Source organism: Rattus norvegicus, chromosome 5, assembly GCF_036323735.1.
Source record: "Rattus norvegicus strain BN/NHsdMcwi chromosome 5, GRCr8, whole genome shotgun sequence".
Classification (NCBI taxonomy): domain Eukaryota; kingdom Metazoa; phylum Chordata; class Mammalia; order Rodentia; family Muridae; genus Rattus; species Rattus norvegicus.
In genome coordinates this window covers 105,008,804-105,025,658 of record NC_086023.1, presented here as the reverse complement: position 1 = coordinate 105,025,658, position 16,855 = coordinate 105,008,804, and the positions used below count along the sequence as shown (strand labels likewise).

Below are 16,855 nucleotides of genomic sequence, written 5' to 3'. Positions count from 1 at the left end.
GCCCACCCTGCCCACATCCCTGGCCCAAGAGGAAACTGTATACGGCCTCTGAGTCCCCGTAGAGGAGGGCTCAGGAGCAGCAGATCCACTGCATCTGAGACACCGCCAGAACCTGAAGGGATCTACCAGATAAACAGTTCTCTGCACCCAAATCCCGTGGGAGGGAGAGCTAAACCTTCAGAGAGGCAGACACGCCTGGGAAACCAGAAGAGACTGAACTCTGCACACATCTCTGACGCCAGAGGAAAACACCAAACCCCATCTGGGACCCTGGTGCACGGAACCTCCCAGAAAGGGTGGCGCAAATCTTCCTGGTTGCTGCCGCCATGGAGAGCTCGTAGGCAACACCCCACAAGCAAACTTGAGCCTCGGGACCACAGGTAAGACCAACTTTTCTGCTGCAAGTGACCTGCCGGGTGAACTCAAGACACAGGCCCACAGGAACACCTGAAGACCTGTAGATAGGAAAAACTACACGCCCGAAAGCAGAACACTCTGTCCCCATAACTGGCTGAAAGAAAACAGGAAAACAGGTCTACAGCAATCCTGACACACAGGCTTATAGGACAGTCTAGCCACTGTCAGAAATAGCAGGACAAAGTAACACTAGAGATAATCTGATGGTGAGAGGAAAGCGCAGGAACCCAAGCAACAGAAACCAAGACTACATGGCATCATCGGAGCCCAATTCTCCCACCAAAGCAAACACGGAATATCCAAACACACCTGAAAAGCAAGATCTAGATTTAAAATCACATTTGATCATGATGCTGGAGGACTTCAAGAAAGACGTGAAGAACTCCCTTAGAGAAACACAGGAAAACATTAATAAACAAGTAGAAGCTTACAGAGAGGAATCACAAAAATCCCTGAAAGAATTCCAGGAAAACATAAATAAACAAGTAGAAGCCCATAGAGAGGAGACACAAAAATCCCTGAAGGAATTCCAGGAAAACACAATCAAACAGTTGAAGGAATTAAAAATGGAAATAGAAGCAATCAAGAAAGAACACATGGAAAGAACCCTGGATACAGAAAACCAAAGAAGAGACAAGGAGCTGTAGATATGAGCTTCACCAACAGAATACAAGAGATGGAAGAGAGAATCTCAGGAGCAGAAGATTTCATAGAAATCATCAAATCAACTGTAAAAGATAATGTAAAGCTGAAAAAGCTACTGGTCCAAAACATACAGGAAATCCAGGACTCAATGAGAAGATCAAACCTAAAGAAAATAGGTATAGAAGAGAGTGAAGACTCCCAGCACAAAGGACCAGTAAATATCTTGAACAAAATCATAGAAGAAAACTTCCCTTACCTAAAAAAAGAGATACCCATAGGCATACAAGAAGCCTACAGAAATCCAAATAGATTGGACCAAAAAAGAAACACCTCCCGTCACATACTAGTCAAAACACCAAACCCACAAAATAAAGAAAGAATATTAAAAGCAGTAAGGGAAAAAGGTCAAGTAACATATAAAGGCAGACCTATCAAAATCACCAGACTTTTCGGCAAACACCATGAAAGCCAGAAGATCCTGGACAGATGTCATACAGACCCTAAGAGAACACAAATGCCAGCCCAGGTTACTGTATCCTGCAAAACTCTCAATTAACATAGATGGAGAAACCAAGATATTCCATGACAAAACCAAATTTACACAATATCTTTCTACAAATCCAGCACTACAAAGGATAATAAATGGTAAAGCCCAACATAAGGAGGCAAGCTATACCCTAGAAGAAGCAAGAAACTAATCGTCTTGGCAACAAAAGAAAGAGAAGAAAAGCACACAAACATAACATCATATCCAAATATGAATATAACAGGAAGCAATCATCACTATTCCTTAATATCTCTCAACACCAATGGCCTCAACTCCACAATAAAAAGACATAGATTAACAAACTGGATACGCAACGAGGACCCTGCATTCTGCTGCCTACAGGAAACACACCTCAGAGACAAAGACAGACACTACCTCAGAGTGAAAGGCTGGAAAACAACTTTCCAAGCAAATGGTCGGAAGAAGCAAGCTGGACTAGCCATTCTAATATCAAATAAAATCAATTTTCAACTAAAAGTCATCAAAAAAGATAAGGAAGGACACTTCATACTCATCAAAGGAAAAATCCACCAAGATGAACTCTCAATCCTAAATATCTATGCCCCAAATACAAGGGCACCTACATACGTAAAAGAAACCTTACTAAAGCTTAAAACACACATTGCACCTCATACAATAATAGTAGGAGATTTCAACACCCCACTCTCATCAATGGACAGATCATGGAAACAGAAATTAAACAGAGACGTAGACAGACTAAGAGAAGTCATGAGCCAAATGGACTTAACAGATATTTATAGAACATTCTATCCTAAAGCAAAAGGATATACCTTCTTCTCAGCTCCTCATGGTACTTTCTCCAAAACTGACCACATAATTGGTCAAAAAACGGGCCTCAACAGGTACAGAAAGATAGAAATAATACCATGCGTGCTATCGGACCACCACGGCCTAAAACTGGTCTTCAATAACAATCAAGGAAGAATGCCCACATATACGTGGAAATTGAACAATGCTCAACTCTAATGATAACCTGGTCAAGGAAGAAATAATGAAAGAAATTAAAGACTTTTAGAATTTAATGAAAATGAAGGTACAACATACCCAAACTTATGGGACACAATGAAAGCTGTGCTAAGAGGAAAACTCATAGTGCTGAGTGCCTGCATACAGAAACAGGAAAGAGCATATGTCAGCAGCTTGACAGAACACCTAAAAGCTATAGAACAAAAATAAGCAAATACACCCAGGAGGAGTAGAAGGCAGGAAATAATCAAATTCAGAGCTGAAATCAACCAAGTAGAAACAAAAAGGACCATAGAAAGAATCAACAGAACCAAAAGTTGGTTCTTTGAGAAAATCAACAAGATAGATAAACCCTTAGCCAGACTAACGAGAGGACACAGAGAGTGTGTCCAAATTAACAAAATCAGAAATGAAAAGGGAGACATAACTACAGATTCAGAGGAAAATCAAAAAATCATCAGATCTTACTATAAAAGCCTATATTCAACAAAACTTGAAAATCTGCAGGAAATGGACAATTTCCTAGACAGATAACAGGTACCAAAGTTAAATCAGGAACAAATGAACCATTTAAACTACCCCATAACTCCTAAGGAAATAGAAGCAGTCATTAAAGGTCACCCAACCAAAAAGAGCCCAGGTCCAGACGGGTTTAGTGCAGAATTGTATCAGACCTTCATAGAAGACCTCATACCAATATTATCCAAACTATTCCACAAAATTGAAACAGATGGAGCACTACCGAATTCCTTTTATGAAGCCACAGTTACTCTTATACCTAAACCACACAAAGACCCAACAAAGAAAGAGAAATTCAGACCAATTTCCCTTATGAATATCAACGCAAAAATACTCAATAAAATTCTGGCAAACCGAATCCAAGAGCACATCAAAATAATCATCCACCATGATCAAGTAAGCTTCATCCCAGGCATGCAGGGATGGTTTAATAAATGGAAAACCATCAACGTGATCCATTATATAAACAAACTGAAAGAACAAAACCACATGATCATTTCATTAGATGCTGAGAAAGCATTTGACAAAATTCAACACCCCTTCATGATAAAAGTCCTGGAAAGAATAGGAATTCAAGGCCCATACCTAAACATAGTGAAAGCCATATACAGCAAACCAGTTGCTAACATTAAACTAAATGGAGAGAAACTTGAAGCAGTCCCACTAAAATAGGGACTAAACAAGGCTGCCCACTCTGTCCCTACTTATTCAATATAGTTCTTGAAGTTCTAGCCAAAGCAATCAGACAACAAAAGGAGGTCAAGGGGATAGAGATCAGAAAAGAAGAAGTCAAAATATCACTATTTGCAGATGATATGATAGTATATTTAAGTGATCCCAAAAGTTCCACCAGAGAACTACTAAAGCTGATAAACAACTTCAGCAAAGTGGCCGGGTATAAAATTAACTCAAATAAATCAGTAGCCTTCCTCTACACAAAAGAGAAACAAGCCGAGAAAGAAATTAGGGAAACGACACCCTTCATAATAGACCCAAATAATATTAAGTACCTCGGTGTGACTTTAACCAAGCAAGTAAAAGATCTGTACAATAAGAACTTCAAGACTCTGAAGAAAGAAATTGAAGAAGACCTCAGAAGATGGAAAGATCTCACATGCTCATGGATTGGCAGGATTAATATAGTAAAAATGGCCATTTTACCAAAAGCGATCTACAGATTCAATGCAATCCCCATCAACATACCAATCCAATTCTTCAAAGAGCTATTTGCAAAGAACAATTTGCAAATTCATCTGGAATAACAAAAAAAAACCCAGGATAGCTAAAACTATCCTCAACAATAAAAGGACGTCAGGGGGAATCACTATCCCTGAACTCAAGCAGTATTACAGAGCAATAGTGATAAAAACTGCATGGTATTGGTACAGAGACAGACAGATAGACCAATGGAACAGAATTGATGACCCAGAAATGAACCCACACACCTATGGGCACTTGATTTTTGACAAAGGAGCTAAAACCATCAAATGGAAAAAAGACAGCATTTTCAGCAAATGGTGCTGGTTCAACTGGAGGGCAACATGTAGAAGAATGCAGATCGATCCATGCTTATCACCCTGTACAAAGCTTAAGTCCAAGTGGATCAAGGACCTCCACATCAAACCACATACACTCAAACTAATAGAAGAAAAACTAGGGAAGCATCTGGAACACATGGGCATTGGAAAAATTTCCTGAACAAAACACCAATGGCTTATGCTCTAAGATCAAGAATCGACAAATGGGATCTCATAAAACTGCAAAGCTTCTGTAAGGCAAAGGACACTGTGGTTAGGACAAAACGGCAACCAACAGATTGGGAAAAGATCTTTACCAATCTTACAACAGATAGAGGCCTTATATCCAAAAAACACAAAGAACTCAAGAAGTTAGACTGTAGGGAGACAAATAACCCTATTAAAAAATGGGGTTCAGAGCTAAACAAAGAATTCACAGCTGAGGAATGCCGAATGGCTGAGAAACACCTAAAGAAATGTTCAACATCTTTAGTCATAAGGGAAATGCAAATCAAAACAACCCTGAGATTTCACCTCACACTAGTGAGAATGGCTAAGATCAAAAACTCAGGTGACAATAGATGCTGGAGAGGATGCGGAGAAAGAGGAACACTCCTCCATTGTTGGTGGATTGCAGACTGGTACAACCATTCTGGAAATCAGTCTGGAGGTTCCTCAGAAAATTGGACATTGAACTGCCTGAGGATCCAGCTATACCTCTCTTGGGCATATACCCAAAAGATGCCCCAACATATAAAAAAGACACGTGCTCCACCATGTTCATCGCAGCCTTATTTATAATATCCAGATGCTGGAAAGAACCCAGATGCCCTTCAACAGAGGAATGGATACAGAAAATTCGGTACATCTACACAATGGAATATTACTCAGCTATCAAAAACAATGACTTTATGAAATTCGTAGGCAAATGGTTGGAACTGGAAAATATCATCCTGAGTGAGGTAACCCAATCACATAAAAACACACATAGTATGCACTCATTGATAAGTGGCTATTAGCCCAAATTCTTGAATTACCCTAGATGCCTAGAACAAATGAAACTCAAGACGGATGATCAAAATGTGAATGCTCCACTCCTTCTTTAAAAGGGGAATAAGAATACCCATGGCAGGGAATAGAGAGGCAAAGATTAAAACAGACACAGAAGGAACACCCATTCAGAGCCTGCCCCACATGTGGCCCACACACATACAGCCATCCAATTAGACAAGATAGATGATGCAAAGAAGGGCAGGCTGACAGGAGCTGGATGTAGATCGCTCCTGAGAGACACAGTCAGAATACAGCAAATACAGAGGCGAATGCCAGCAGCAAACCACTGAACTGAGAATAGGACCCCCGTTGAAGGAATCAGAGAAAGAACTGGAAGAGCTTGAAGGAGCTTGAGACCCCTTATGAACAACAATGCCAAGCAACCAGAGCTTCCAGGGACTAAGCCACTACCTAAAGACTATACATGGACTGACCCTGGACTCTGACCTCATAGGTAGCAATGAATATTCTAGTAAGATCACCAGTGGAAGGGGAACCCCTTGGTCCTGCTAAGACTGAACCCCCAGTGAACTAGAATGTTGTGGGGAGGGCGGCAATGGGGGAGGGTGGTGAGGGGGACAGCCATAAAGAAGGGGAGGGGGAGGGATTAGGGGGATGTTTGCCCGGAAACCGGGAAAGGGAATAACACTCGAAATGTATATAAGAAATACTCAAGTTAAAAAAAAAAAAAAGACATGGACTAACAGACTAGATACATAAACAGGACCCAGCATTTTCTGCATACAGGAAACACACATCAATGACAAAAAAAAAAAAAAAAACTACTTCAGAGTAAAAGGCTGGAAAACCAGTTTCCCAGCAAATGATCCAAAGAAATAAGCTGGAGTAGCCATTCTTATATCAAATAAAATGTACTTTCAACCCAAAGTTTTTAATAAGATAAGGAGGGACACTTCATACTTATCAAAGGAAAAAATCAACTAAGATGGACTCTCAATTCTGCACATCTCTGCTCCAAATGCAAGGGCACCCACATTTATAAAAGAAACTTTAGTAAACCTCAAAACACACATTGCACCTCACACAGTAAGAGTGGGAAACTTAACCCCACTTTCAGCAATGGACAGATCATCTAAAGTAAACAAAGACAGTGAAACTAACAGAAGTTATGAACCAAATGGATTTAACAGATATCTATAGAACATTTCATCCTAAAACAAAAGAATATATGTTCTTCTCAGGAGATCATGGTATCTTCTCCGAAAATGACCATATGATCAGACATAAAAGAGGCCTCAACAGATGTAAGAAGATTGAAATAATCCCATGCATTCTATCAGATCACCATGGACTGAGGTTGATCTTCAATAACAACAAAAACAACAGAAAGTCCACATACACATGAAAGCTGAACAACACTCTACTCAATGATAACTTGGTCAAGTAACAAATGAAAAAATTAAAGACTTTTTAGAATTTAATGAAACTGGAAGCACAACATACCCAAATTTATGAGACACAATGAAGGCATTGCTAAGAGGCAAACTCACAGCTCTGAGTTCCTCCAAAAAGGAACTGGAAGGCGCAACACCAGCAGCCTGACAGCACATATGAAAGCTCTAGACAAAAAGAAGCAAATACACCCAAGAGGAGTAGACAGCAGGAAATAAACTCAGAGCTAAAATCAACCAAATAGAAACAAAAAGAACTATATAAAGAATCAGCAAAACCAGGAGCTGGTTCTTTGAGAAAATCAACAAGATAGGTAAACCCTTAGCCAGACTAACCAGAGGGCACAGAGATATACAAATTAACAAAATCAGAAATGAAAAGGGAGACATAACAACAGAAACTGAGGAAATTTTAAAAGAAATCATCAGATCCTACTACAAAAGCCTATACTCAACAAAACTGGAAAATCTGGATGAAACGAACAATTTTCTAGACAGATACCAGGTACCAAAATTAAATCAGGATCAGATAAATCATCTAAACAGTCCTAGAACTCCTAAAGAAATAAAAGCAGTCATTAAAGGTCTCCCAACAAAAAAAAAAAAAAAAAAATCCAGGACCAGATGGGTTTAGTGCAGAATTCTATCAGACCTTCATAGAAGACCTCATATCAATACTCTTCAACCTATTCCACAAAAATATAAACATAAAAAACTTTACTCAAATCATTCTATGAAGCTATAATTAAGCTCATACCTAAACCATACAAACACTCAACAAAGAAAGAGAACTTTAGACCAATTTCACTTATGATTATTGATGCAAAAGTACTCAATAAAATTCTAGCAAATTGAATCCAAGAACACATCAAAACAATCATCCATTGTGATCAATTAGGCTTCATCTCAGGGATGCAAGGATGGTTCAATATACGGAAATCCATCGGTGTGATCCACTATGTAAACAAACTCAAAGAAAAAAAAGACGCATGATCATCTCATTAGATGCAGAGAAAGCATTTGACAATATTCAACACCCCTTCATGATAAAAGTCTTCGAAAGATCAGGAATTCAAGACTTATACTTAAACATAATTAAAGCAATATACAGCAAACCAGTAGTCAACTACTAAATGGAGCCAAACTAAATGGAGAGAGACTTGAAGCAATCCCACTAAAATCAGGGACTAGACAAGACTGCCCACTCTCTCCCTACCCATTCAATATAGTACTCAAAGGCCTAGTCAGACAAATTAGACAACAAAAGGAGGTCAAAGGGATATAAATTGGAAAGAAAGAAGTCAGAATATCACTATTTGAAGATGATATGATAGTAAACTTAAGTGACCCCAAAATACCACCAGAAAATTCCTATAACAGGTAAACAACTTCAGCAAAGTGTCTGAGTATAGAATTAACTCAAACAAGTCAGTAGCCTTCCTCTACTCAAAGGATAAACAGGCTGAGAAAGAAATTAGGGAAACAACACCCTTCACAATATTCACAAATAATGTAAAATTTCCTGGTGTGACTCTAACCAAGCAAGTGAAAGATCTATATGACAAGAACTTCAAGTCTCTTAATAAAGAAATTGAAGAAGGCCTGAGAAGATGGAAAGATCTCCCATGCTCATGGATTGGCAGGATTAATATTTTAAAAATGGCCATCTTGCCAAAAGCAATCTACAGATTCAATGCAATCCCCGTCAAAATTCCAACTCATTTCTTCATGGAGTTAGAAAGAGAAATTTTCAAACTCATTTGGAATAACAAAAAAAAAAAAACCCAGGATAGCAAAAACTATTCTGAACAATAAAAGAACTTCTGGGCGAATGACAATCCCTGACCTCAAGCTGTATTACAGAGCAATTGTCATAAAGAGTGTATGGTATTGGTACAGAGAAAGACAGGTAGATCATTTGAATAAAATTGAAGACCCAGAAAACAACACACAGACACATATGGTCTGAATGTAGAAGAATGAAAATCAATCTATTCTTGTCTCCTTATAGAAAGCTCAAGTCCAAGTGGATCAAGGACCTCCACATAAAATCAGATACAGTGAAACTAACAGAAGAGAAAGTAGGGAAGAGCCTTGAACACATAAGCTTGGGGAAATTTTCCTGAAGAGAACATCAGTGGCTTATGCTCTAAGATCAACAATAGACAAATGGGACCTCATAAAATTTCAAAGCTTCTAGAAGGTAAAGGACACTGGTAACCAATAGATTGGGAAAAGATCTTTAGCAATCCTACATCCAATAGAGGGCTAATATCCAATATATACAAAGAACTCAAGAAGGTAGACTCCAGAGAATCAAATACACCTACTGAAAATGAGGTAAAGAGTTAAATGAAGAATTCTCAACTGAGGAATATGGAATGCTTGAGAAACACCTAAAGAAATGTTCAACATCCTTAGTCATCAGGGAAATGCAAATCAAAACAACACTGAGATTCCACCTCACACCAGTCAAAATGGCTAAGATCAAAAACTCAGGTGACAACAGCTGCTGGGGAGATTTAGGAAAAAGAGGAGCACTCCTTCATTGTTGGTGGAATTGCTAAGCTGGTACAACTGCTGTGGAAATCAATCTGGCAGTTTCTCAGAAAAATGGGCATAGTACTACTTGAGGACCTGGCTATACCACGTCTGGGCATATACCCAAAAGATGCTCCAACATATAACAAGGACACATGCTCCACTATGTTCATAGAAGTCTTATTTATAATAGCCAGAAGCTGGAAAGTATCTAGATGTCCTTTAACAGAGGAATAAATACAGAAAATGTGGTACATCTACACAAAGGAATACTACTCAGCTATCAAAAACAATGACTTCATGAAATTCTTAGGCAAATAGGTGGAATTAGAAAATATCATCCTGAGTGAGGTAACCCAGCCACAAAAGAACACACATGGTATGCACTCACTGATAAATGGATATTAGCCCAAATGCTTGGAGTACCCCAGATACAATTCACAGACCACATAAAGCTCAAGAAGGAAGACAAAAGTGTAGATGCTTCAGTCCTTCTTAGAAGAGGGAAGAAAATACTCACAGGAGGAAATATGGAGACAAAGTGTGGAGCAGAGACTACACTACAAGGAGATCCATCCCATATACAGCTACCAAACCCAGACCTTATAGTTGATGCCAAGAAGTGCATGCTGACAGGAGCCTGATATAGCTGTCTCCTGGGAGGCTTTGTTAGAGCCTGACAAATACAGAAGTGGATGCTTGCAGCCAACCACTGGACTGAGCACAGGGTTTCCAGTGGAGGAGTTAGAGAAGAGACTGAAGTAACTGAAGTGGTTTGCAACCCCACAGGAAGAACATTATCAACTAACCAGACCCTCCAGAGCCCAACACACGGAGGGACCCATGGCTCCAGCTGCATATGTAGCAGAGGATGGCCTTTTCTAGCATCAATGGGAGGAGAAACCCTTGGTCCTGTGAAGGCTCAATGCCCCAGTGTAGGTAAATGTCAGGGCAGGGAGGCACAAATGGGTGGATTGGGGAGTACCCTCATAGAAGCAGGGGGAGGAAGGATGGGATAGGGGGTTTCCAGAGGGGAAACTGGAAAAGGGGATAATGTTGAAAATGTCAATAAATAAAATATCCAATAAAAGAGAAAACTAACAACCTAAGAATGAAAAAAAAAAAAAGATGTGAATACAAACTTTGCCAAAGAAACACAGAGTCGTGCACCACATTATTGTGCTCCAGTGACTACCAACATGACAGTGGTTCTGAAAAATTAGCCACAACGCAGACTCATTGTTTTTGTGAGTACTCTGAAAAACTGGTAAGTATCTAGTGTTGCAGTTTTTTAAAATGTTTCTTCTTATCAAGGGATGTTTGATTACATACAGTTTCTATATAAGCCAGTGGGAAAACGCTCAACATGTTTAATCACTAGGAAGCTGCCAATTTAAACCAAGACCCAGCTATCATTATCTGCCTGGCTAAGAGGCCACCAGGTGTTGGCAAGGATAAAGTGAAGTGCTTCTCCCATGCATTGCTGCAAAAGATAAAACGTACTACACTAGTTAATTCCCTTCACTCACAGGGGACATACCTCTGGACCTAAGTGAATGCACAAAACCATAGGTGGAACCAGTGTGACATCCTGAATATCCTTGTGATGAGAGAAATGTAAGATAGTAAATAATAATAATAATAATAATAATAATAATAATAATAATAATAAACAATAGTGGCACATTTTAAGTTTTTAGAAATTATGACTTTTTTATTTCTAGAAATTTTCATCTAATTTTTTTTTCGGGCCACAAGTAACAAAACCACAGAACTCAAACCAGTGGATGATGAGAGACTAGCAGCTCTAGAACTGTTTTGGAGCCTGAGTTCTTAGAAAGTTGGACATCACCTATGATTGAAGTCAAACATTAAGCTGCTAACACAACATTTATAAAGACACAAATGGAACCGAATGTCTATGTAAGAAGCATGCACAAGTGTTCAGAGAAACTTCTGTTTATAACAGCCAAGGAGAGAAGAGATGCACAGGCTCTCCATAGGTGTGAGCCGATACACAAAGAAAGGTTTAACGACCACCCAGGAACAAAAGGCTCGTGCTACAGCATGAATGATAGCAATTATGCTGAGTGTACAAGGTCACAGCAAGTGATAAGAGTGTATCATTCCACTAACAGAAAATACTACAAAGTGTCATTTATGCTAACAAAACATTGTTAGTTTCCTGATGGTGTTGGCTTCAAAAGGATGAGAGAGAGGCATTTTCAAAGGCCATGACAAATTTTTGTAAATATGGTGTCATCGGAGTATGCTGTGTCAACACTTGCCAAGTTTTACATTTTAAACATGAACAGCCCATTGTGTGCCAACTATATCTCAAAATAATACCAATCAAACAAAATGGCTGCCTCTAAGTACAGCATCTGAGCTCACGAGACTCCTTGTTTGGGGCAAGTAGTTGAAGCATTAGGCTTTTTTTTTCAAAGCCCCGAGTTTATTTTTAACCATGCAGAGTTGCAGAATTGTCATTATTCTGGCAAAAATGAAAGACAATAGCAATGATATACCACAGAGAACGACGCAAGCATGTCTTCTTCAGGGAACACAGTTGAGAATGAGTCCAAGAAACCACCAACCCTTTCTGACATTCATTGGACTGTATCATTACTGAATCACTAAAGGTACCATTTGAAATACTGCCATGAATGAAAATATTCCTTTGTTTGAATGAAGCACCACGGATTCCAAAGTGCTGTTTTAAAGCAGTAGTAATGAATGGCATTTATTACCAGCATACCAACTGACCATCCTTATCTCTGCGCATCCTTACGTGGAAACAGCTGGAGTAATGGTGTAGAGCTGGTTCAGGGTATGTCATGAGGCTAAATTAGTAAATAACCAGATTCTCAGGAACCTAATGAGTAAGCGGAGAGTTATTACAAAATAAGAGAATAGAAATCAGAAGCAAAAGGAAGTAACTCCTAAAAGCAGGGAAAAAATGAGAAGAAAAGAAATGTTGGCTTTCCAGACAATTCTCACAGTGGAACTGTTCTTTGAACTACTGGTGCAGTTTGGTTGGGAAGCAGGTCTTCATGACCTCACTCCAACTGTGGGTTCAATATACACAAGAATGTCTGGTAACACTAGCACATCCATGTAACGAGTATTTTAAAAGCAAAAGGGTTATGCAAATTCCTAACAATGTTCGAATCATACGATACTGGCTATTGGCTGTGAACTGATTTCTTTACTTAATATTAAATATCCTCAGAGCTCTGACCTGTTTTACTTGATGACGAGGAAAATGTTCATGTGTGGCTTTAGCTAACAGGAGACAATAGACTCCGAAATACCTACCACAGTACCCAATCAAGCAAACCCTCAAAGGAATCTAGAGTCTACTAAGATATTTCAGACACCATTTACCATCTTAAACCCCTCTGTACCTGCCTCTGATCTGTCAGCTTCCTTGTTTGAGAGCAGCTGAGTAGAACAGGAGAGGCCCACTTACACACACAAAGTCCAAATTTGGGTTTACACATTTCTTCCAGGAGTGATTGTGATGCAGGGCAAGGGAAACAGGTGTGGGGGGCTTGGAAGATCAGTTTTCTCTACAGGACAAGAGAGCCCAGGACAACTTGAAACAGGTTTGAGTAAGCAAAGCATTTGAAATAAAAATCAAATCAAAACAAAAACAAAATCCCCATGAGTCTTAAAATATTCATAAGTGGGTAGCAAACAGTTTATCCAGACTTCAAGGATGAGGTAGAATTTCTATCCATGTGTGAACATTTTAAACGAGAAGATGAGGGCGTTGCCATGATTTGCTTTGAGGACCTCCCTGGTACTGTTGGTGCTTGGCAGTGCCTTGTAGAAAACGGGCCAAGGTCCTCAAAGCACCCAAGACGAAGTGAAAAGTTAAGAGCCTCAATCAATGAGTGCTAAGACTCGGTGCTGGAGGAAGCTTCGTGTCAAGCCTCCCATACTTATACTTAAGGTCCCTTCATTGTTCTTAAGTATAGATTGGGAATCATGGCTCTGTATCAACTGTTCACCTCAGATCAGGGCATTTTCGAGCTCTGGTTTTAATTTGGCATCGAAGTGCAAATCACCTGGGAGAGGTATCCGTCACAAGAACTTCCATAGGTAGGTCATTCTACTGGGCTCTACAGCTGAAAACTCTGCCATGGAGAAAGGTTAGCAGGAACAAAACATGCTTATAACTAACACCGTTGTTTCTAGTATGATCCACCCCAATCCAGGTGGATGTCTGAGAAGTTCCATTACTGACCAAGGCAGCCAGCCTATGGCCCTCTGTCCCAGTCTCTCAGAAGCATTCATGCCCGATCCTGTCTCCAAAAGTGTACCACTGCCAAGAAAATGACCACTAATACAGAGATAGGAAAATGAATTTCAAAATCTAAGTAAAAGCAAAGGAAGGAAATCCCCCAATTCGGACAAGTCTCCATAAGCAAAGCGGAGGAAGGAAGGCTATCTGGCGATAATTCCCGCCAAGAGTATTTGGGCATTTTCCCAAAATTACCAAAGTAATCCTGTAAAAAAATCACATGTATGTGGGCTAAATTATGACCAAACTGTCCAAATCATGGGTACTAATTAAAAGTTACCTGTCTTTTAAAAGCCATTCGAAGGCACTTCACACTTTAACAGGACCTCCCTCTGGGTGTTATACTCTCAGGACCTCTCTAGGTGGGATTCAGAATGGTGGTGGCCAGAACTAACCTCAGGCAACCTCACTGGCACTCCCCCACCTACCCACCTGCCGAGGCTACCGGAAGCCCACCTGTTAGGCAGGTCTCACATCTTATACAGTCCTCCCCAGAAACCACGGGACTCTGGCTGACAGTGTCAGTTGTCCACAGGGTGTTGGAAAAGTTGAAACCAGGACAAATGTGCCAGTACCCGAGCCTTTCCCTGGAAAGCAAGAGAGCTGGACTCGGCAGAAGGGCTGAGTTCAGAAGGGGTGCCGGGCGTAGGCTCCGCGGAAATGACAGCTCCTGGGCTCAGACGCTGCCTTCTCCCCGGACTCTGCCCAAGAGAGACCTGGGTGCAGGGAAGAAGCCCAGATAGGGTCCTGGTAAGTTCTGCCCAGAGCTTGTCTCCGCTGACACGGAGCTTGATGCCAGCACCCACTTCAGAGTCAACCCTCCGCCACCTGTCCCAAGCTCCGGGGAAGGTTCAGCCTCGCGACAGAGCTTCGCCGCCGAAAAGTGTGCTTCCCGAAGTGACCAGCAAGGGAATGGGGATTGGGGGGTTCCAAGAGGGTTGGAGACGGGCCGGCTGTCCTACCTGTCCTGCGACACAGAGGAGGCACCAGGTGCCACAGATGAGGCGAGCCAGGAACCCCGGGTGGCTACGCGTCACCAGCCGCACCATGGTCCTGGCAGAGACACGGAGCGGTGACTGCGGACCCCTGGCTGGCAAGCGGAGCACAGGGAGGGTGGGCGCGTCTCTGCAGTGGCGGTGCAGCTCCGCTGCTTTGAATGGGAGCGCGTGCGCCCGGCTGGGGGCGTTCCGAGTGAGTGGGGCAGTCTCCGCCCGGTGGCTAGGCGACCCCGCCCCAGCACCCTCCTGCTCCTCCCTCTAGGGTCAGCCAAGCGCCATCCAGGCAGCACGGTGTGTCCTGGGGAGGGAAAACGAGCAGGACTGCTCGCTGCCTCCTATTTTTTTCATTTTTAAAGGAAGGTCACGGCTGCTCGCTTTGCTCCGGTTTGGAACGCCACCCTGTGCACCCTGAGAAGGAAAGGTCCCTTCTGGTGCTGGCGTGTTCCGGAGAACCTCCGCCCCTAGAAAGCTCATCCTTTAGGGGTGCTCTGGGGGGTCCCATCTGCCTTTCGGGCTGAGCCAGAGTCTTCCGGGACAGGGAACCACTAAGAAACGCGTGATCTCTCAGACTGGGACAATGCAATGTCTGTCCTCAGGTCGCTCACAGTGATTCTATCACGAAACTGGTTTGCTCTGTGGTATGAGTCTGGTAAAGGAGAAGTAGCCTGGGACCCACAACAGTTGGGTTCCGAGGAACCGGAGCTGGAGCCAGTGCCACGCACAGCAGGGGACCCAAGAGGTGGTATCAATTAGGTTAACTTGGTTGATAGTTTTCCCTCCCTTTCTCTGGTCCGCATTTTTATTATACTTCAAGCTTACTCTGAGAACAAAATAGACTGCACTCTGCTGCTGTCTTTTGCCACCTGGCCGCCCCAACTCTTTTCTTCCTAAAAGCCTGGAGCCCTGGAGTCGCTTGCCCAAAGCATCTTTATAAGAAAGCAAGTCCCCACCCTCTCAACAGTCTTCCAGGCCACTCCACCCCTCTCGAACTTTGGCAGCAAAGTTGGAAGAGGCGGGAACTGGCCCCACTTCAGTAAACTCATGATAAGGGGAGTCAGCCCTGCCCTCCTGAAATCACTTCTATAAAGTTCCCATGTGCACTCACTGGGATGAACCCAGTGACAAATTACTAGGACGCTGCCATACTCCCTAGCAACCATTCACTCAGTCTCTAGATTCCTGGTTATCTTCCTATTCGCTGGGCACTATGCTTAAATGTCACGGAACCGAGAGCAGCATGGAATGAGAGGCAAAGCTATGGCCAAAGTGCTTTAAGGAAATAAATGCTGGATGTCTCATCATCAACCTTTGTGCTTGGACTCATGGTTTTGTTGTTTGTTTTCTTTTGTTGTTGTTGTGGAGGGAAGTGGGGGTCAACGGGGCGTTTTCTCAGAATTTACCTATTTTCTCATAATATGCATTTGTTAAGTTCCCAATGTATGAAAAATGTACTTTTGTAATTTTACACTCTGGGATGCTAAAGCTCAGAGGTCAAATTTGTTATAAATTGCCGAGGAGCTTTATGTCGCTTTAAAAAAAATTATAAAGAAGAAGGAGCAACACCCATACCCCCACACTCCCACACCCCTACATCCCACTCCCCCACACCCCACACCCCACACCCCACATCCCACACCCCTCTCCCCCTACATAAATAGCACAGAACCTGTAATGGCAAAGATTTTCTATGAAGATGGAAAATGCAGTACTGGGATTCGTGAACCACAAGCTTAGCAGCAAATGGAAGGGCCGTGTGGGTGGGAGGGAGGTTCTCACACTTTGTGGGGTACCTAAGACACAGGCTGAAGAAACTGGGCAGACCAAGCAGCAATGTTAGGCAGCAATACTGAATGCATTCCTTAAACAACCTGCAGGGTGAGCATAGATCATCCCACCTTGACACAGGAGAA

The 16,855-nt window shown here is 41.8% G+C and overlaps 1 protein-coding gene across 3 annotated transcripts in view; it reads right to left on the bottom strand.

Annotated features, from left to right (window-relative positions):
- Window positions 1–15,188, bottom strand: part of Adamtsl1 (ADAMTS-like 1) — a 955,322-nt gene extending 940,134 nt beyond the window's left edge. Inside the window, exon 1 of one of the 3 annotated variants that reach the window (XM_039111084.2) lies at window positions 14,910–15,188. In XM_039111084.2, the coding sequence (XP_038967012.1) occupies window positions 14,910–14,996 (87 nt within the window). In that variant the 5' untranslated portion in view covers window positions 14,997–15,188. The remainder of the gene's footprint in view (window positions 1–14,909) is intronic. The other 2 variants (XM_039111080.2, XM_039111079.2) reach the window with 2 other exon arrangements.
- Between the last annotated feature and the right edge of the window lie 1,667 nt (window positions 15,189–16,855).